Below are 23,461 nucleotides of genomic sequence, written 5' to 3'. Positions count from 1 at the left end.
AGAATAAAGTCCTTTAATTGAAATAAAGACACAATTCTTTATTGTTCTAAATTAAACCATACTTACCATCACACCCATTCCAGCTGAAGCCAACGATCTCCTGCAATAAAAGAAAAATAATAAACCAACCTCATCCTTACCTTTCCATGGTTCCCACGACAGCTTCAGCTCTGCTACATCGAGATGACTGGCTGGACCGCAGCAGAACGCTGCCATCCAGTCTGTCATCCCGCAGACACTGAGAAGCGCAGGCATGCTTGCGCTCCTCACTGTCTCGCTGTGACGGCATCCAGATGAGCCGAGGTCATGTCCAATGAACTCGGCTCACCTCATGCACGTCACTGACAGCGTGGGAAAATTCTCACGCTGAAGTGCTGAGTGCAGGAGAATACTCCCACGCTGTCAGTGATGTGCATGAGGTGAGCTCATGTCCAATGAACTCAGCTCACCTCCTGCACGTCACTGACAGCGTGGGAAAATTCTCCTGCAATCAGCGCTTCAGCGTGAGAATTTTCCCACGCTGTCAGTGACGTGCATGAGGTGAGCCGAGTTCATTGGACATGAACTCGGCTCATCTGGATGTCGTCACAGAGAGACGCTGAGCAGCGCAAGCAAGCCTGCGCTTCTCAGTGTCTGCGGGATGACAGGCTGGATGGCAGCGTTCTGCTGCGGTCCAGCCTGTCATCTCGATGTAGCAGAGCTGAAGCTGTCGTGGGAACCATGGAAAGGTAAGGATGAGGTTGCTTTATTATTTTTCTTTTATTGCAGGAGATCGTTGGCTTCAGCTGGAATGGGCGTGATGGTAAGTATGGTTTAATTTAGAACAATAAAGGATTGTGTCTTTATTTCAATTAAAGGACTTTATTCTGGGTGTTTGTGTTTTTTTTAACTTTGACTATGGGGTTAGTAATGGGGGTGTCTTATAGACGCCTCTCCATTACTAACCTGGGCTTGATGTCAGCTGGCATTATAAGCTGACATCAACCCCAACCCTATTACCCCCTGCCACCGCACCAGGGCAGCGTGGAAGAGCGAGGCTAAGTGCCAGAATTGGCGCATCCTATGAATGCGCCATTTCTGGGGCGGCTGACGGCTGGTGTTTCTAGCCTGGGAGGGGGCCAATATTCATGGCTCCCTTCCTGGGCTATTAATATCAGCCCCCAGCTGTCTGCCTAGCCTTTGCTAGCTATTAAATTAGGGGGGACCCCACGTCATTTTTTTTGGGGGGTCCCCCATTTTAATAGCTAGTAAAGGCTATGTATTCAGCTGGAGGCTGATATTAGTAGCCTGGGAAGCTCCGTGGGTATTACCCCCTTCCCAGGCTTCAAACATCTGCCCCAGCCGTCTGCTTAACCTCCGCTAGAGCCTAAAATTAAGGGGAACCCCACGCCAATTTTTTTAATAATAAATCCTTTATTTTAATACTAAATGACAAGTACATTAACCAACACTATCACTGTACTTCATATATATGTGACTGACATGTTTCTATCTATCTAATCTATGTGTGATGCTCTATCTTTCTGTTCTAAATTGTCGGGTACCGCTGCTGAATTGCCGGCCGGCTTTTTTAAAGAGACAGTGCATGAAAACACTATTATTTTTTTAAATAAATCCTTTACACTAAATGACAAGTACAGTAAGCAACACTATCACTGTACTTATTATATATGTGACTGACATGTTTCTATCTATCTAATCTATGTGTGAAGCTCTATTCTTTCTGTTCTAAATTGTCGGGTACAGATGCTGAATTGCCGGCCGGCTTTTTTAAAGAGACGGTGCATGAAAACACTAATATTTTTTTTAATAAATCCTTTACACTAAATGACAAGTGCAGTAACCAACACTGTCACTGTGCTTCTTATATGTGTGACTGACATGTTTCTATCTATCTAATCTATGTGTGATGCTCTATTCCTTCTTGTCTAAATTGTCGGGTACCGGTGTATGCCGCTGCTGAATTTGCCGGCCGGCTTTTTTAAAGAGAGTGTCTTCTGAGCAGTTTGTCAGCTTTTGGACACCTTTGCAGGTGTTTTCTATGTGTTTCTATGTGTTTTTGTTTGCCTGCCATTGGTTTTAACGGTGTTCGACGGTGTTCTAAGGTGTTCGACGAACAGTTCGACGAACAGTTCCTCGAACATCCCGGTGTTCGACGAACCGAACCGAACCCGAACACTACGGGGGTGGCTCAACACTACTCAGGACCCCACTTCACACTCAATACTACACCACTCCTGTCCTGTAGGAGGTCTAAATGCACCAGGGTGCTGCCCCGGCCCGGGATAGAGGAGATGGGGGGGGACCAAAGATAGAGGGAACAAAGTAGTGGGTGAGGGTGGAGGAAACACTTACAGGAAGCACTTATAGAATAATATATAACATATGGCCATCTTTAGTTCAAGGTCTTTTGATTGTGGTCTTCTGTCAGGGTCCAGCAAGAGACTGTAGCTGGCTGAAGATTCACGGTCCTCATTCTCTGGCCTTGAGACGAGGTGCGGGTCAGAGTTAACCAGTGCCTCTACTCGGTCAGGGTCCTATTCTAAGAAGGCCTTGGAGGGGAGCAGAGGAGATAGGCTCCACAGGCAAAAGGATCCCAGGGGGATACGGACGGAGCAGAGTCGCCACCTGTATTCTTCACTCTGGCTTAGCCAGAGGGATTCCTGCTGCAAGAGGGGTGACCGGCCCCCGATATCTGACTGTGTACTTCACGTCACTGTTGGAAAAGCCCGGCGGCTTAGTGGATCCCAGGGAGGAACACAAGCGGAGGAGATAAGAAGGAGAGGAACACACCAGCGGGGTCTTGACAGGTGCTCCTGATTTACCTGGGAAGTGCTGAACCCCCTACCCGGTGGCCGCAGTACGCCGTGTGAAGCAGAGAGAAGCTTTGTGGCTGAAAGTTCATCTAAAGTGAGTAAAGACCCGGATGACTTCATTCACTGCCTCCGCTTGTTTATTCCTGCGTGGCACTGCACCTACTGACGCGCCCCCTGGGCCGTGTGTGTAGGGGAAATACCTGGAGCCGGGTCTCTGTATAATTCTGGGGGTTGTAGTCTCCGTGGCGGCGACCCAGTCCCGTGGCTCAGGGTGGTCAAACCAGTGGCAGTCTATTTATATGGTTTTTATGATTAAATGTCCGACTACGCCACCCGTGGATTGCGGTCACTGAGAACCGCCGCTGCGGGGCAGACCGCTGAGGCTGATATTGTGTGCGCAGCAGAGGGTAGTATAACTCCCCACGGGAGGAGTATAGCCTCAGGGCAGCGTCTGTAGATGGTGAGGGTTGTGGTGCGTGGGCGCAGCAGAAATGACTCAGAGTCCGTGCAGTGCAGTTCAGGGTCTTTACTGTTGGTAATGAAGAAGGCCCTGCCGGGAGAACTGGCTAACATTAGAGGCCTGGTCAGTCTGCGAGCGAACAAGAGTCCCCCTGGCCAGGTGGAGGTATAGGCCTTCCCATCTGACTGCACTCTTCCTGGCTACCCTGCTGTAGTCGTGTAGTAGCCCACGTCCCTGAGTGTACCGTGTGGTGCTCACCCGTATGGCTAGTGACTTGGGGCATTTGGTGCCTTCCGCTCCTCGATGGCGGTGCTGGTCCCTTGCGTGTGACTGAGCCTCTGGGCTTTCTATGGCCAGAGGACCTGAAATCCCCTGCCAGGTGGTTTCTGCTGCTGGATGTAGATATCCCCACAGCCTCGGACTCCGTTGTCCGGTTCTCTACGTCTTTCTGCCAGGACGAGCTCTGCTCCAGTCCCTGGTCTTCAGCTCCTGGCTCCTACAGAGCTCCTAGCTGCTGCTCTGTCCCTTTCCTGGAATTAACTAACCTAACCCCGCCCCAGATCCAGTTTATAAAGGGCAGGTTCCTCCCCTCTCTGGACTGGGGCAGGAGGTGTGGCATGCAATATTGCTCCTGACCAGGAAAACCCATGCTCGCTCTCAGACATGGTATTCCTACCACTGTGGCAACCAGACCCCTGGGGTGCCACACTACCATTCCTCCATACTGATCGTGTATCAAACACTGCCCTGAGGCCTACTCCGCCTGTGGGGAGTAGTACCAACCAAGCTGCCAGAACACCGGCCTCAGAGGACTGTTGCAGCGCTGGTGGCTTTCACCAGAAACCACAGGTGGTGTAGTCGAACAACCACTCATCCCAAAAAGCCCATTTTCTTTTTAGGTGACAGCCCTGGGCATGGAACGGGCCAAGGCCACGATTGCATCCCCGCGACGTCTGCAAGGCCCGGCTCCGAGTACCCCACTGCTCAGGGAGGGCGAGTCACTCAATAGGCCCCGGACTTTATGTCTGATATGCTGGATCTGAGTATGAAGTTTATTTTTTTGCAGGGGGTGCGGCACACAAGGGGCATTATTACTGAAGAAGGCACTATAAGTCATTGGTACTTAAAGAAGCAATTGGTGGGGCATTATTAGTAATGGAGAAATCTGCATTATGATTATTACTAGCGGGGGAATTGTTACTGCAGGGACACTAAAGGGGCATTATTACTGAAGAGGGCACTATGTGAGTCATTGGTACCTAAGGAAGCAATTGGTGGGGCATTATTACTAATGGAGGGTTCTGGGGGGCATTATGATTATTACTAGTGGGGGAATTGTTACTGCAGGGACATTCAAGTGACATTATTACTTAAGTCACAGAATTAGAGGTAGCAGCAGGTTGAGGATATTTGTGTAGGTTGGGAATAGAGGGTGATGTGCTGGAAATGTGAGAAGTAAAATGTGTCTGTGTTAGACAGATTCAAGTCGTTAAGAAATAGTCATGGCGGTCTGGGCCAGAGGGAAAATACAGGAAAAGTGATCGTCTCCATCAGAAAGAACGTCAGCTGTAAGTCATTGTCAGCGACTGCACTGTAATCAGGATCAGCAGAACAGGTATCTACCAATATATGGTCACTGTCATATTGGTCTTTTTTTTGTTGTTAGGCTGTGCAGATCAGTCGCACTGCAGTGGTATATATTATATAGAGGCGTATAGTAGAAGATATATAGATAAAGGGAACCTGTCACTACCAGAAATGTTATTTCTGCAGATATAGGGGTAATCTGGGCAGCACAGTGGCTCAGTGGTTAGCACTGCAGCCTTACAGCGCTGGGGTCCTGGGTTTAATTCCCACCAAGGACAACATCTGCAAGGAGTTTGTATGTTCTCCCCATGTTTGTGTGGGTTTCCTCTGGGTTTCTCCCACACTCCAAAGCTATACTGATAGGAGACAGTGATGATAATGTATGTAAAGCACTGTGGAATTAATGGCACTGTATAAGTGAGTGAAATAAATAAATAAAAATAAATTTTAAAAATCTGCAGGCAAATGGGGAGTCCTGTGTTGCCAGCTACAGGTAGAAAATGTACTTGTATCCTTCCTGTAGCCGCTCGCATCCAGTCATCAGGGCAGTGCAGGGGCACTGCCCTGATGACTACATGATACTACAGAAATGAGAGAATCAAGAAGGTGTCTGCAATGCCAAGTGCAGTGACCTTCTACAGCCGGATCCAGAGCGACTGTCTGTCATACCTGACACACCCGTGACAGGTAATTATGAATCAAAATAACCAAAAACATTGTTTGAAAATGAGATTTCCAAACTGGACCACCTATCTTAAATATTATTTTGGATTTTCTAGCCACTGTTTAGCAAAAATGCTGTTGAGAAATGTAAATTATAGCTGACGTCAACTCCAAAAATGCGGCACGATTGCTAAAGAAATGCATGGATTCATTTTTGTCCTCTATTGTACGACAGGAAGATTTTCTTTATTCATCATTAATTATATGTTAGACTGATAGACTGATCTGTGTTCATGTAACTAAGGATGTTTTTCCTGAACATCGTGTATGATCTGAATGGCCATCTCCTGACCCACTTAATAACCCTCAAAAGCAATGTACAGATGGAATTAAGAATATTAATTCGATAAAAGGCATTGAAAGTAATAGAATTGCTCTTCTTTGATACTGCAATATCCGGGCAGCTTTCCAAAGTGAAGGTTGGGATTTACAATAGGCAGCTATAAATCACGGTCGGGAAACAATAACCAGACAATCAGCTCCAATTATTAACTTTCTGCGACTCCTTCTCCGCGCTGCACAGTCTCTCATTAAGAAATACCGATATGTAAAAAAGAAGGATGTGTACGATTATGTTTATGAAAATGTGACGGTATAAAACGTCAATTAAGAATGAAAAAGCGCTGCAATAAAATTATATAAAGTGATTATACCGAAATATACAGAAAGACCTGCATTATGGCCAAGTTAGAAAGTAATGTCCTCCCGTGAAAATAACTTTTTAAATAACTATGTAAAATAAAATATGATTGGATTCCTTCTTTTATACATTTTTGCAGTGCTCTGAGACTATTTGCTTTGGTACAAATTTACAGACTTAGGGCAGGTGCAGACGGACAAATTTTCGGTCTGATTGCGATCCAACAAAACATCAGAAACCATCGGACTGCACTCGGATGACATCTGAGTGCAGTCAGATTTTACATGGACTGACACAATGGAAAAGATGGCTTCCCCCAATTAGGCAGTGGGGAGAAAGCTATCAATCAGCATGACGCCAGTAGTCCCACCCTGTCAACAGGAAGAGAATCTGCTGCTTTGTTGACAGGGAGCAGCTTAATCTCTGGCAGGAGCGGTCAATGACAGGCGTTGGGTACAAGAGGCAGGTAGCTGCCTTTGTTAGCAACTACCTGCCTGTTAGTGCTTAGGTACATTTTTTCTAAGTCCCGGATATCCCTTTTAATGTCACAGGATATGAGAAGGCAGGAGGACAAATATAAAACAGGCAGAAGAAAAAACAGGCAGATCTTGCTGCAGCTTTTTAGTAAGTGTTTATCTCATCTCAGTGATGGTGTTATACACCTGTCCAGGTAACCCAGGCTCCGCTTTCATCCCCTGGGTCCGCTGCCATCTGTTGTGCTCCACGTCGGGTTTTGTAGGTTGCCTGGCGTTGATCCATTACATCATCTCCCTAGACTTATTTAAGGCCTATTAAGTCACACACCTGTGTCTTGGGATTGAGACTCTAGCCCTATGTTAGGTATGTTAAACCATCTGTGCGTTTTGTGTCTGTGCTTGCATTCATCCCTGCTGGATTCAACTTCATCTGTTCTACTCCTGAGATCCCTGTGTGTGCCAAGTCCTTGCTGCTTATATGCCTTCCTGTTTGCTGTATCAACACCCGGGATCCTTGTGCCCACCCGGATTTGAGCCTTAGAGGATCCACCTCACCTGCTGAGCCTAATAGATGGAGTAACAGCTATACTGCTTAGTTCTGCTGTATACTGTCCTCCATGCTATGTGTATGTGTGCTATGTGTAGACAGAAGAACAAGAATTCCCATGTCTGTATAATTCCCATGTTTGTGTGTGCTGTGTATAGAAGACATCATAGCTGCTAGTCTCCACCCACCAGCTCAGAGACAACTGAAAATTAGAGATAGAGCCTACAATGGAGAAACCTAGTGAACAATGCTGAATACAAGACATATAATGACCAGAAACAGTGTTATTTCTCATATGCACATGTGGCGCCCCTGAGGGTTCAGTTGCCACAGAGGTACTGCATCTCACGCAGAGGTGTGGTATCTCACACTCAGGTAAGGAAGGAGTGCAGCCCGGGACCCTAACACCTGCATCCAACACTACACTACTCCAGACCAGCTGGAAGGGCAAGATGTGTTGCGCTTCCTGCTGAGCCCTGTCCCTGGCTGGAGTGGGGGGAACCATGTAGTGGGTGTGGGTGGAGGACGTAGATCAGGGGAGCATTGAAAGGAGTGATATAAAAAGAGGGTGGAACATTCTAGAACAGGTGAGTCTACAGTGAGAGGAGTTGGGAGCAGGAGCTCTGTAGGAGCTCTGCTCAGGAGGAGGGCCTGAGGAGAGGCCCAGGCCTGAAGAGAGAGAGAGAGTTAGGAGCAGGAAAGGCTCCAGGAATGAGGAAGGGACTCCAGGGGTACGGGCAGTGCTGGAGGCCACCCGTACGCTCGAATCTGCCAGGCGGTGGAGGGGTCAGGTCGCACAAAGGGGACCGGTCCCTAAACTAGCAGAGTTCTTCAAGTCTCAACTAGGAAACAAGAAGCTGTAGTATTTCAGGTACTGCAGCCACAATCCACATCAGTCTCACTAATAAGGTAGCCATAGAGGATCCAGGGGACAGAGAAGACGTCGCCCGGCACTGTCCGCGATCACTGGATTGGGACACTAGGTGTGAGGTGTAGTGAGACGGCCAGAAGGAACACACCGAAGGGGGTCCTGCTATGTACTCAGGAGGTACCTGAGGGTTGTCTGAACCCCTGCCTGGTGAATGCAGCGCGACGTGGGAGGCTGTAAGCTGGGAAGTGCAACCTGAGGAACTTAACAACTGTGAGTAAACTCTGAAGACTGCACCCCACTGTCTCTGTGAAGTTATTGCTGCGCCATCACCCCCTGCACTACACCGCAACATCCATAACAACTCAGCGCTGCCCTGGAGCTGAGCTCTACCGGTGGAGAGGTAAACCAACTCTGCTGCATTAACAACAGCTCCAGAGAACCTGCCCCACAGCGGCGGCTCCAGAGCAAAACAAAAGGCCACACAAAGATTAAAATGAAGCCAGACATATAAGTTCAGGTTTCGCCAAGTAATGCAGAGTTGACGCTTGTCTTCACACAGCAGTAACTTTTTATAGAACTGTAATATTAGGGGCCATTGTTTAGAGCTCTCATAAAGTCTTCTTTTGTTTTCTTGCCTTGAGCATCCACAAATATAAATGTACTGTATGTCTTGTGCCTGGCATAGGTCACATTGTAATAAGCAGCCGGGACACTTTCAGCATTTAAGTTGCATTTTGTTTATTATTCCAATATCACTATGACCTTTTCCTTGTTTAGCGGTAGGAATTAATGACTTCTAGCTTTTTACAGCTCCATTTCTATTGCTTATTAGTTTTTACTTTGCCGCAATGATATTTCTATTATTATTATTATTATTATTATTATTATTATTATTCCAAATCATTTACATTTTATTTGTTGATGCTGTTGACTGTGAACTGTGGGGTTTGGCTGAAGATATGCAGAAAAATCTACACTAAACCAACGTAATGTGAAGGTCGGCCGCAGGGGCACATTTTCTAGGGTCAGGACTAGGGACTGGTTTAGGGTTAGGCATAGGTTTAGGCTTAAGGCTGTGTGCCCACGATGCGTTTTTTAAGCGTTTCCGCAGCGGCAAAAACGCTGCAGAAACGCTTAAAAAACGCATCGTAGAAGGCCTGCCATGTTCCCCAATGATAATCCGCATGTGCTGTGCACATGCTGCGGAAATTTCCGCTGCGGATTATCATTGCGGAAAAAAACGCAGCACTACAAATTATTTTGCAGAAGTGCTGCGTTTTCGCCACCATTGACTTGCATTGGAACGCATGGATTACACATCACTGTATATGTAGATGCGGAATCCACGCGTTCCAATGTGCAGATGGTACCCAGGTCTAGAGGACAGGAGACTCTCCTCCGGACCCGGGTACCATAGAAACTGTGAAAAAAAGAATAAAATAAAAAATAAATATTATACTTACCTTCTGATGGCCCCCGGTCTCCTTGTCTTCACTTGCCAGCAAATCGCGATGGACTGAAGGACCTGCGCTGACGTCATAGTCATGTGACAGGTCACGCGATGCTGACGTCGGCTGGTCCTTCAATGCAGTCTACCGCGATCTGCCGGCAGTCAGCACCGAGCGAAGCAAGACAGTGGGGGCCATCGGAAAGTAAGTATAGGTTTATTTTTTTTTTTTTTACATACTCTCGGGTCACACTATATAAATCCATGCCGGTTGCATGGATTTATATACTGTGACCTAGTTGTCAAGCACTTTCCAAGTGATGTTAAAATTGCTTGGAAAGCGCTTGTCAACCCGCATGCGGAAATGCATGTGAAGAACGCTTCACTTCCGCATGTCCCTGGCAGGAAAACGCATGTACAATCCACATGTACAATCCGCATGTACAATCCACATGTACAATCCGCATGTACAATCCGCATGTACAATCCGCATGTACAATCCGCATGCATTTTTTACTGCCAGGGAGATGCAGAAACGCTCAGGAAAAATCCAAAGCATTTCTGCATCGTGGGCACATAGCCTAAAGGTGTTGTCCACCCCTGGGGAAATTTTTGGCAAGTGCTGCAGCTAGCCAAATCCTAACAGTGTATGTAATGCACACACCAGGAGAGGACATATCATTGGTGCAACATATGCAGCTGCACAGGGGCCCAGAAGGTAAAGGGCCCCATTTGCACCTTAATATCAGCAAGCAGCTTTTGTCACAAAGATGTACACTTATATTGTTCTTGCAAAGGAGCCCTCTTCCATCTTTGTTCTCCACTGGCAAACACCATTGGAATTTGACTTTTCTTGCCAGTTCTATAGGTTGTTAAGAAATGCAAGTGGGGTTCAGTGTTATGAATATATTCTTGCACCTTCCAACTATACCTATTGCTATGTCACAAGAAAAGCTTTTAATTATCATAATAAAGAATTAAATTTTTCGTGAGAGCTGGAACTTACTTCTACTTGTGCACTTTGCTCCTACGTCCGGCAGAAACAGGATCCTGTGCTTCGCTGCATGGAAACCCTTTGAGAATCCTTTAAGGCTGAGCTGAATACCTTTTTATATATATGCTTTAAGAAATGCAAGACACATAATTGCAGTGCCGACAAGAGTCTGCGCCGCATCTCTCAATACTACATTGCAAATAAGTATTGAGCACGTCACCAATTTTCTGAATAAATATATTTCTAAAGGTGCCGTTGACATGAAATTCTCACCAGATGTCAGTAACAACCCATCCAATCCACACAGGCAAAGAAATCACCATAAATGTCCATAAATTATGTGCAATAATGAGAAAGGCTCAAACACAGCCTCAGTAATGTCAAAGTGACCTCAACATATCATCCAATGGTAACCCATTAGTAACCAACAGCCCATTTAACCCTTTCCCAACTTTGGACTTATGGATACGTCTAGTCAATTTTGCGCACACAGGGGCTGTGCGCGCGTGATTGCCGCCGGGTGTCAGCTGATTCTGACAGGTGATATAGGCACTCAGTGCCAACAGCGGTGCCACACCTCTCCTGGCACTTTATCCCCCTAAATTCTGCGATCGAAATCGATCACAGCATTTAGAGAGCAGACAGAAGGAGGAAGCGCCTCTGCCCTTGGATAGGTCCCGATTGTTGCCATGGTGACCCGATGTTGTCATGATGATATCCAGGTCAGCAGCGCTAGCAAACTTGCTAGATCATGCATAGTGCATGATCTAACAAGTTTGTCTGTCAGTGCAGCGCTGACAGTTTGTACAGCATAGCAATGCTCCTGCATTGCTATGCTTTATAAAAGGTTAACCTGCAAAAAGTGAAAATCCCATAGTGGGACAAAGTAAAAAAAAAAGTAAAAAAAAAGTGGAAAAAAAATTATAAAAATATTTAAAACAAAAAAAATAAAATAAATAATTATAATAATAATAATGAAATATAAAAATATATTGCACCCATAAATAAATATTTTTATGAAAAAAAAATGCACATGTTTGGTATTGCCACGTCTGGAATGGCCCGACCTATAAAACTGTCTCACTAGTTAACCCCTTTAGTGAACCCCATAAAAAAATAAAAATAAAAAATGAGGCAAAAAATGTTGCTTTATTTTTTTTTATAAAATAGTTTTTATTGTGTAAAAGCGCCAAAACATAAAAAAATGATAAAAATTTGGTATTCCGTTAGTCGTACTGACCTGAAGAATAAAGCTACCTTATCAATTTTATCACATGCGGAATGACATAAAATAAAACCCCCAAAAAAACACCTTCTGAATTGTTGGTTTTTGTTCATTCTGCCTCCCAAAAATCGAAATAGAAAGTGATAAAAAAAATGTCATGTGCCCGAAAATGGTACCAATAAAAACATCAACTCATTCCATAAAAATCAAGTTCTCACATGACTGTCAGCCGAAACATGGAAAAAATATAGCTCTCAAAATATGGCGATGCAAAAACTAGTCTTTGCTAAAAAAGCGTTTTTTAGTGTGTGACAGCAGCCAAACATAAAACCCCGATATAAATCTGGTATCACTGTAATCACACCGGCCCGAAGAATAAAGTTGTCTAATCACTTATACCGCATGCGGAATGGCATAAAAAAATAAATAAAACCAATTCTTCATCTGCTGCTGATTTGTTCATTCTGCCTCCCAAAGATTGCAGTAAGGCTCTGTGCCAATTTATCCTGCGCTCTACGTTGGGTGCTTACACCGGGGTTTCTGTGTAAATCTCTGAAATATGTGATTCAGACGGAACCCCAGGCAGAAGATTCCCTATAGTGAGGCAGATGAAGGCACTGTGGACGCCGTCTGGCCTGTGATCCCGCAGTGTCTGTCTTTTTATGCGTGCCTAAAAGTGCCATCTGTCAGTTTTGTGCACCTCTGAAAAAAAAAAGGACACCACTGAACAGAGGCCACATGGAGTCCAGAGTACCTCTGCTGCCTCATTACAGTGAATGGATTCCTCGGGGGTTTCATCTGAATCATGTCATAGATTTGGATGGAAACCGAGATGTAAGTACTCAGCGTAAAGTGCTGGATAAATGTGATCCCAAATATTATGTAAAATGTTCCAAATAAAAGCTTCAACTCAATCCACAAAAAAAGCCCCCACTCAAGTCCATCATCTGTTATTGTAAATATAGGGGTGTCCACATTACTGGTAGTACAAAGGCTCTGGAAAAGCAAAATGGCTCCTCGCCCCCCAAAATAAATTCAGCAAATTAGGCACACCCAAATCCAATTGCTTCTTCTTTTCTGAGCTCCAGTGTGCCTAAACCACAGTTATCATCCAGGCATGGTATTTCTGTAGCGATGAGAGCCCGCCTAATTTACGGGTGCATGTCTCCAGAAGCATGAGCTGGGCACTACAACGTACTGGTAACTACAACATACTGGTCATTAGAACGGCAGTTTGCAATTTTCACTCAGCAACATCCATTGTTGCTTGTTTCTGGAAAACACCCATAGAGTCAAAATTGGTAGTACACCTGTAGATAAATTCACAAAGGGGTATAATTTCCGAAATGGGGTCACTTGATTCTGCTCTTCTAGCACTTAGGGGCTCTGCATATGGAGTCCGCAAACTATTCTAGAAAAATCTGCGCTCCAGGTGGCAATTAGTGCTCTGTCCCTCCAACGTCTCGCCGTGTGGCTAAGTAGTACTGTACAGCCACAAATGGGGTATTTCTACATTCAGCAAAAATTGTGAGAAAATTTTTGGTGCCATCTTTATCCATTTCCCAGTGTGAAAATGTAAAATCTGGGGCTAAAACAACATTTTGCTGGTAAAATTGTAATTATTTTTTTCTTCACTGCCCAATGGTATAAAATTCTGTGAACCACCTGTGAAGACACAGGGTCTTACATGGGCATAATACCACTCAGACAACATAGGGTGAGGATAAAACAGCGTGGCAATACTTTATTGAACCACAAAACGGACAATAATCAGAACAGTCCCAGCAAATACACAAGATGGTCCCTAAAAAAATGGTTTTGTAAATTTTGTTGGAAAAATGAGACGTGGATGGTCAACTTTTAACCCTTCTAACTTCCTAACAAAAAAATTATGTTTCAAAAATTGTGCTGATGTAAAGTAGACATGTGGGAAATGTTATTTGTGAACTATTTTGTGTGACATATCTCTCTGATTTAAGGACATAAAAATTTAAAGTTTGAAAATTGCTTGTCATATAGAACAAATTTTATCACCATCGTAAAGTACAATATGTCTCAAAAAAACCCAATCTCGGAATCAGTGAGATCTGTTGAAGCGTTCTTGAGTTATTATCTCATAAAGTGACACTGGTCAGAATTGTAAAATTTGGCCTGGTCATGAAGGTGAAAACAGGCTGGGGGGCTGAAGGGGTTAATAACACAGTGCACTGACAGACTTCTCATGTGTCTTAAACTGACAAAAATGGTCAAGAAGTTATCCCTGTTAGTCATTTGTGGTCAGGTAGATCATTTTGTGCAGAATACTGGCGAAAACTGACAGTGTCGCTGTTAGAGGTAAAATACCCTAACGTGACTGAAATGAGTGATGTGTCAATTATTCCATAGTGCCCGCCACAATAATATGCCCGCACAGCTGATGCCAGTGGTGGCAGTGTTTCTGCTACAGCTAGCCGCTCCCATATTCTTAGCTGTGGCATGGATTTTTTTTTTCTTTTACACTATCATCCATTGCCATTTTCATGCTTTCTTTTGTCCATACATTTTGCTCAATACCAAATATTCAATGCTAGGTAGGTAGCTAGGAACATGTACAGAAAGCAAGATGTGGCATCAGGCCGCTGTATATGTGTGGTGTGTATGTTGTCAGATGCATTGTTAAATGATCCCTTATTTTAACAAAAAAAAATTCTCTTTTTTTAATCAACAAAATTCAAACACCTTGCCATAAATAACAAAATAGGATACTTGTCCAAAAGGCCAGCAACTGCAACAAGGTGATGGATTGGTGAGGAATCTGCAGATGTAAAATTTGACTAGTAAAGCAGATGTGCAAAAAAAAAGATCATGTCATGCACATTAATTGAGGTAGACATTTGCAGTTCAATTACTGGATTTTAGGGAATTTTCTTTCGTATTTTTAAAAATCCATTATTCCCCCTTCACAAAAAACGATTGCACAAGAAATGCAAAAACTCAGTATATTCGCTTGTGACAAACAAGCACACTGTCTGTGACTGACACTGATTTCAGATTTTGTTTCTGTAAAAAAGTCTTGTACTGCCTTGTGGCTGTTTTCCAGTGCATTAAGAATTAAGAAAAATAATGTGTACCGTAATTGTAATTCAAATGTTATAGCACAAATGCCAGCTACACCATAGCACTAATCAATTACATTCAGTCTGGCACTACTGCTGGCACCTCTCCTATCTCTCCCTTTATCCACTGAATTTCTGTTTTATTCGCAGACTACTACACTCATCTTTTTCAGTGCTGCAGTTATATAACACATTTCTGTCTGGAGTATTTATCCAATGTTTTATGGCTTTCTCTCCCTATCTCTATTGCTGAGCTGTGAGCGCTAATTTCCTCTCACTTTCCTAAATCACCCTAAAATGGCTGCTACATTCCCTGACTCGACTTTTATACAGCCTATGATAGTACGTCATCATTGACTGCAATATACCATGTGAAGTGATAGCTGCAAGACATTATGGAAAAGCTTGTGTGGTCTTTCGCTTTTTTTCCTAACCCACCAGCCAGCATGGTTAGTTGCCCAGCAGAAATATGGAAAAACATTTCTACTGGACATTACAATTAGCAAAAGAAAAAGGACAGCTTTGCGGACTATCCACAAATTTGGCAAACATAATAATAAGATGGTGTGCCCTATACCCATAGGTATTACCATCAGAGTGGCTGCTATTGGGGACATCTCTACTCAGAGGTGATGTATAATTATTGATATCTGTTGATAATAGAACTTGCGAGAGAACATAAATGTAGGTCAATGGGAAACCAAAGAGCCACTTTGTATGGTTTTCTATGAGGCCCCAAAATTATTTGTTACACCCCTGATCACGGTACTAAATGATGACATTGCACTAATGCCTAGATCAGTGATTTCCAGGCAATGATTCCCCAGCTGGTGGGAATTGGTAGCTTAAGAAAAACAGCAAACCTCACCTATATGTTCTCTCCATAAACTTGGAGATAGAGCAGATCATAAGTTAAGGATTTTTAACAGGACTGCAGGTTGGTGCCTCAGTCTCCATCACAGAACCACATCAAGAATTCTCCCATAATAATGACCTTCTGAAATTCAACCTTTGCAGATAATTCTTGACTGATATCCTATAGTTAAACTTGTGAAAAACTTCAAAAACTTTCACATCAACTTCAATATAAAAAATATGTGGCACTGGTTACGGCAGGAGATTTTGACACTTGTTCTACTCCTGCTTGTTGGCAAGTTAATACCAGGTTACCACTAGCCTTTACACTGAGAAGGCAGTGAAAGAATTTAGGAAAAGAAGCAGCTAGATTCACCCTGGCTGTATTCTTACTAATATATGAGCTCCAAATCAAGGGACCTTTAAAGAAAAATGGCACCAGAACCGTGCCAAACTCCTGTAATCTCCTAGCAGGCTGTTACAACTTGAAGTTTTATGCAACAAACTCAAAGAAATCTCAAGAAAATGGCAATAATAAAGATGTTTATATATTTTAATCTATATATCTATCTCATGCTTGGGAAAGGCTCTGCCATTTTGAGCTGAAACGTTGCATGGGCTGATTGAATTCCGTTTTCTCACCATCTGACTTTGGAGCGCTGCCCCCATTTTTGGGATTTCTATACAAGAGGTTTTGGTGATAACTTTGGGGGTTTTGCATCCATATTTGCATGAAAAGTGCTGCTTTTATTTTTCTATCCCTGAGATAGATAGATAGATAGATAGATAGATAGATAGATAGATAGATAGATAGATAGATACACTTGTGTTCAAAATTGTTGGTACCCCTCGTTTAATGAAAGAAAAACCCACAATGGTCACAGAAATAACTTGAATCTGACAAAAGTAATAATAAATTAAAAATCTATGAAAATGGACAAATGAAAGTCAGACATTGCTTTTCAACCCTGCAGGGTTGAAAAGCAATGTCTGACTTTCATTTGTTCATTTTCATAGATTTTTAATTTATTAAATGAGGGGTACCAACAATTTTGATAACGTGTGTAGATTTCAGATAGATAGATAATAGATAGATAGATAATATATAGATAGATATGAGGTAGATAGATAATAGATATGTGATAGATAATAGATATATAGATAGATTATAGATAGATAAATAATAGATAGAGAGATAGATAATAGATAAATGATAGATATGTGATAGATTGATTGATCGATAGATAAATAATAGATAGTTAAATATGTGATAGATGGAGAGATAGATATTAGATTGATAGATAGATAGATAAATAGATATATAGATAGATAGATAGATAGATATGCAGATAGCAGAAATGTCCAACCTGAAAAGATGCAGCAACACAAGACCGAGTAAGCAAAATCCCAACAGTTTGTTTGACAAGGAATCTAAAGCTATAAGGAAGGCCCTAAGAATGGCCTCAAATAAAAAACACAGAAACCCAAACAACCCCACTCTGAGAGAAGCCTGCCTCACCATACAACGAAATTACAAATCCATCATCAAAAAGCAAAAGCAAAACCATATTACCACCAAACTCCTCCAACTCCAAGATGGCCTTGAAGACAACAGCTTTTGGGAACTATGGTACCACCTAGGATCCAACCGAAAAAGCAACAACCCCCACATCCAGAGTGGCAACATCTGGCTCCAGTACTTCAAAGACCTTTACAAAGACATCCCAAGTGAAGACCTGAACCCGGCACAAATAGAGCTTGAGAAAAATTCAAGACTTCCAAAACCCTCTGGACACACCAATTACATTGCCAGAAATAACAGAAAGGATCACACTGATAAAAGGTTAAAAAAAACAGCGGCACAGATGGGATCCTCCCAGAAATGCTGAAATACAGCCCGCCAGACATCCAGGCTGCGATAGAAAAACTATTCAATATTGTACTGCAGGCTGGCTACTTTCCCAAAAACTGGAACCAAGGACTCATAACCCACGATACATAAAAATGGGGACATGTATAACCCACAAACTACCGAGGAATATGTGTCAGCAGTAACCTGGGGAAACTCTTCAACTGCATCCTGAATAAGAGGATCCTCACCTTCCTGACCCAACACAACATCCTCAGCAAAAGCCAAGCAGGCTTCATGCCAAACCACCACACCACTGACCACATCTACACCCTGCACAGCCTCATCAAGAACTACGTCCACAATACAAAGCATGGGAGGATCTATGCCTGCTTTGTGGACTTCAAGAAGGCATTCGACTCAGTGTGGCACCCAGGACTATTCCTAAAATTGCTGGGGAGTGGAATAGGAGGCAAAACATATGATGTAATCCAAAGCTCCTACACTAAGAACAGCTGCAGCGTGAGGGTAAACGGGAAGAGGCTGGCCTATTTCCAACAGAGCCGAGAAGTGCGACAGGGCTGCAGCCTCAGTCCAACGCTCTTCAAGATTTACATCAACGAGCTGGTGGTGGTTCTGGAGTCCTCCTCAGCACCAGGACTAACCCTCCATGACACAGAGGTGAAATTTCTGCTGTATGCCGATGACCTCATACTGTTATTACCGACTGAGAAAGGCCTCCAGGATAATCTGAAAATCCTATAGACCTTCAGCACCACATGGACACTGCCAATCAACCGGAAGAAAGCTAATATCATGGTGTTCCAGAAAAGAAAGCAGAAACCAGCAGGCCATCCCCCCTTCATAATAGACAGCTGTCCACTTACGGAAACCAACAAGTACACCAACCTGGGCCTAGAATTCAGCCAATCAGGGAGCTTTAAGCAAGCCATACAGTTGCTGAAAGACAAGGCATGCAAAGCCTTCTATGCCATCAGAAGACGTCTGTACCATCTCAAGGCACCTGTAACAGTCTGGCTAAAAATCTTTGATATCATCATTGTCCCAATCCTTCTGTACGGCAGCGAAGTCTAGGGTCCAGTCTTATACCCAAACTGGTCAAAGTGGGACGCTGGACCAACAGAAACATTACACCTCTCCAAGTCCATCGGAGCACATCAAACAGCGCTTGCCGAGTAGAGCTGGGCAGATTCCCGCTACACCTTGCAATCCAGAAGAAGGCGCTATCATTCAAGGCTCATCTACAAAGTAGTAGTCCCAGCTCCTACGATCACAAAGCCTTGCTACAACAGGAAGCCCTAGGAGAACGAAGCCCCCCAACACAAATCACCCCAAACCAGCCTGACCAAGCCACCAACCTGCATGGCCTCACAAAAGGCGAGATCCGGAAGATGATACACAAAGAGGAACATCTCAACATCTGGAGGAACGACATTAACAAATAACAGAAACTGACGATATACCAGAACCTACAGAGGCAATACAAACTGGCCCCATATCTAGAGAAACTCGCAAATCCCAAAGAGCGACAGATCCTGAGCCGGTACAGACTGAGCGCCCACGGCCTACTCATCGAATTCGGGTGGCACCGACAGAACTACATACCCCGAGAGCGCAGACTCTGCTAGCAGTGTCCCCAGGAGGCCGTGGAGGATGAGGCCCACTTCTTGCTGAGGTGCCCCAAATACTCCACAGTGAGGGACACTCACTTCATGAGACTGTCCGATCTCCTCCCAGACTTCACCTCCATGGAGGAGGAAGACAAACTGCCTATACTACTGGGGGAAGAGGAAAGTACAGCGGCCATAGCAGTGCAATATGTCAGTGCCTGCCACAGACTAAGAGGAGCCTTATATGTCATAGATCCAGATACCCCACCCTGGATGTGTCCCTATCCCTATATCCTTCTCCCCCTTATTTTACCACTGGCTTTAGCAATGCTAACATGTACTTAGTCCTGCCAATAAAGCCCATTTGATTTGATTTAGATATATAGATAATAGATAGATAGATAGATAGATAGATACTGTAGATAGATAGATGTGAGATAGATAGATACATGGATAATAGATAGATAGATAGATAGAATTTAAAAACAATTTCAACCAGACTAATTGAAAGAAAAAAAAATGTATTGTAATATATTCTTTTATAACATTTTCATATGCACAAGACATACATTTACCAACAATCTAACAAACTTTAACTATATAAAACACCATATTTATCCCAAGTAAACAATTTAATACATCTAATGATATTAAATAAAAATGCACACTTTTTAAGAACTTTTCAGTGTATAAATATTCAGCCTTTTTCTATATACATTGTTGATCTAGTAGGTCAGTGAAGGTGGTGTTACCTGTCGTTAGTTAGTGAATACATCTTGGTCGCTTTGTCACTGACCAGGTAGGCTTTTTCCAATCCTTTCATGGTGGCGACAAAGTTTGTTACTGGCTTTAAAATTTTGGGAAAAAAAATAAAGAAGAGATAATATCCAACATATTTTAATAAGTTCTTCTCCTTGGGTCATGCAGAGGCAGCAGCATAGCTCCTATGGGATTTGTCTGTCGCTATATATAATGCTCAGGTGCTTTCTTTCTGGGCACAGGGCAAGAATGACTTGGATGTCAGGAGGAGACTTGGAACAGACGGACCTGCAATTACAGGTGCCTTTGTTTAAATAGTGAAGTCAAAGAATTTTCTTTTGCCTCAGAGATCATCGAAGCACAAAACCCTTAGTCATGGAAAATGCAGCCGCTGATAATGCTGCTAATGTCTTACGTCACACAGAAGAAAGTGATTCATGTGTCGAGACAGACACGGGCTCCCCAAAAAAAGAGGTGGACACTACAAGGTTGATATTAAATGGAAATTCTAGGTTTAATATTTTCATATTAGAAAAGAAATAGGGTATTGTAGAAGCCACTTGTAACTCGGTATGATACAGCAGAGAAGTGGTGAAGAAAGTTAAAATATAACTTTTATTGATTCAGCTAAAATAACTCAGAGACTTAATAAAAAGGTCACAGGGACCATGAGGGCAAGAACTAATTGCCAACCTGTCATAGGACGTACACCTCCCTAGGTAATAGGAGTGTTAAATGACACAGGTGAATACTAATATGCAACTCACCAACCAAATTGACTGGCAGATGGGTGGTCAATAGAGGTAGACAAGCTGAGAGAAGCAACAAACTGGGTATGACATATATTGGTTAATTTAGAGAGTCACTATAATAATGGAACAGTCTCACCACTTTGATGTCAATAATCTCCAGTGCTCTCATCAGCTCACAGACCAGGGCTCCTTAACAAACTCAGCCTCCAGCCGTGCAATAGACACATTCCCTACGCGTTTCCTCACATTGGTGGATCATCAGGGGAGTTAAGTGTTGGTGTGTCAAGGTCTGTCACCGGTTCTGGCGGTGATCAAAGGTGTCCAAAAGCTGACAAACTGCTCAGAAGACATAACTAACACATGGAAAAGTGACAAGTACATATAGTCAAGAGTGACAAGAGGTGGAGGAGTAAAAGGAGTGGGAGACACAGATATAGGCATGTCATGCCCTTCTAAAATCCAAAAAGTGAGAAGCCGACACGGCCAGTCCGTTCCTGCCCGTGCCACCTCCGTGTCGCCGGGTTTGTGCCAGAGCCGCGGTGAACCCTGACGGCCAGCCCCCCTCTCCCAATACTGGTGCCTGTCCGCTGGTGGGTCGAGCGAGCCCCCCTGTGGTGGAGGCAGCTCTAAGCTTTTTAATTTAAATTGTCTCTCTAATTTGAATGAATACACTTTAAATCCATTTACAAGGATCTATTGGAGGGCAAGTCTTATGCCAGCAGCCGCGTAATTCCAGCTCCAGTAGCGTCCACTAAAGCTGCTGCAGTTAAAAAGCTTTTATAAGGATCGAGCTCGGCTGTCCACCGCAAGGCATCCTACCGCCAGTCCCAGCCCCTATGCCTTGGGGTGCCTCCTGATGCTCTTCACTGAGTATCCCGTGGTCCCGAAGCATTTCCTTTGAAAAAATTAAGTGTCCAAACTACAGGTGGTGTAGCTTGCTTAACAGCCGGGATAATCCGCTGACTAGCAGACACTGCTACTAGGCACAAAGTATTTCCTGGGCTAGATGCAGTTAAAAATTTGTAATTAGATACTCTCGTTGGATGCTGAGAAAGCATTCCATAGAGTCTCCTGGCACGCCATATATTATTCTCTTAAAAAGCTTGGGGTAGGGGTCTAGGGGACCCTTTTATAGCCAAAATCACGGCCCTGTATCGCAATACGTCACCTAGGCTGAAGATAAATGGAACTGTAGCACCCTGAGGGCTCGGTTGCTACAGAGGTATTGCACCTCACCCAGAGGTGTGATATCTCACTCTCAGGTAAGGATGGAGTGTGGATCAGGACCCGACACCTGCATGCATTACACCACATTGAAGTGGGGCAGGGCGACCAATATGCCCCTGAGATGGGCACGACAGTCCCTGTCCCTGGCTGGAGTGGGGGGAGGGAACACTGAGGAAGGGGAACCCTGTAGTGCAGGAGCAGGGAGGAAGCAGTTCCTGGGTGCATTGAGAAAGGAGTATAAAAGGTGGGCACCATCTTAGTTCAGTGCAGAGAAGTCTGAGCAGAAGTGACAGGGAGCAGGGGCTCTGCATGATCTCTGCTCCGGAGGCGGGCCTAGTAACAGAGGCCCAGGCCTGGAAGAGGGAGAAGGAAGGAAGAGGAGCGGAGAAGGCTCCAGGAACGAAAAACAAAGGGATCCCAGGGGTGCGGACGGGCGAGTCGCCACCGCACGCCCGAATCCACCTGCGTGGAGGGGTCAGGCCAAAGGGGGAGACCGGTCCCTGAAACTAGTGGAGGCGGGAAACGACCCTCAGCTAGAAACCGGAGGCTGTGACATTTTATGTGGCGCAGCCCCTCGCTACACCCACTAGGAAGGCACCACATAGGGTCAGGGAAACAGGCGCCAAGTTTACCAAGAGGAGGCCCGAGGCAGCCGGACAGAAGGGTTGGTAAGAAAGGCCAGACAAAGGACACACAAAGGGGGTCCTGTGAAGCGCTCCAAAGTTATCTGGGAGTTGTCTGAGCCCCTCACTTGGTGAGCACAGTACGACGTGGGCAGCCGTTACCGGCAGATGTGGTCTGGATAATAAGAACTGTGAGTAAAGGCCCTGGACTGCATCACTGACTCCGTGTCGTTACTGCTGCTGCCCTGCACCATCACCCCCATCCTCCGCATACACTGCCCTGAGGCTATACTACTCCCGTGGGGAGTTATGCTACGCTCTGCTGCCCCCACAACACCAGCCTCAGTGGTCTGTCCTGCAGCGGCGGTTCACTCTGACCGCAATCCACGGATGGCATAGTCGGACATTTAAACATCAAAACCACATAAATAGTTCCGCCACTGGTTTGACCACCCTGAGCCACGGAACCGGGTCGCCGCCACGGAGACTACAACCACCAGCATCCACCAAAAAGGGTCCGTCTCCGGGTGTCCCAAGGCCCAGGGGGCACGTCAGAACATTTTCATCACCTTTCATAATCACCAATGGGACAAGGCAGGGATGTCCTCTGTCCCCTCTCTTATACATCCTAGTGACGGAGCACCTGCTCTCATCAATTCGCCATAACCCCAATATTAGGTGGATTGAGGTGGGAGGCACCGAGTACAAGTGCTCTCTATTTGCTGATGATATCCTAGTATATATCACTCAATCACATATATCCATCCCTGCTGTTATGGCTGAAATAGATCACTTTGTTACATGGTCAAATTTTAAAATCAATGCAGCGAAGTCTGAGGCCCTCGATGTCTCCCTCCCCAAATCCATACAGGATTCCATCCAGT

General features: G+C 44.4%; 1 protein-coding gene across 1 annotated transcript in view; it reads right to left on the bottom strand.

The window, feature by feature from the left end:
- SLC30A8 (solute carrier family 30 member 8) overlaps positions 1–20,294 on the bottom strand; it is a 101,305-nt gene extending 81,011 nt beyond the window's left edge. The window contains exon 1 of the mRNA XM_073676792.1: positions 19,969–20,294. Within this exon, the coding sequence (XP_073532893.1) occupies positions 19,969–20,039 (71 nt within the window). The 5' untranslated portion in view covers positions 20,040–20,294. The remainder of the gene's footprint in view (positions 1–19,968) is intronic.
- Between the last annotated feature and the right edge of the window lie 3,167 nt (positions 20,295–23,461).

This window comes from Phyllobates terribilis, unplaced genomic scaffold, assembly GCF_046119375.1.
Source record: "Phyllobates terribilis strain yellow unplaced genomic scaffold, ASM4611937v1 Scaffold_4__5_contigs__length_816908805, whole genome shotgun sequence".
Taxonomy (NCBI): domain Eukaryota; kingdom Metazoa; phylum Chordata; class Amphibia; order Anura; family Dendrobatidae; genus Phyllobates; species Phyllobates terribilis.
This window is presented reverse-complemented; position numbering and strand designations above follow the sequence as displayed.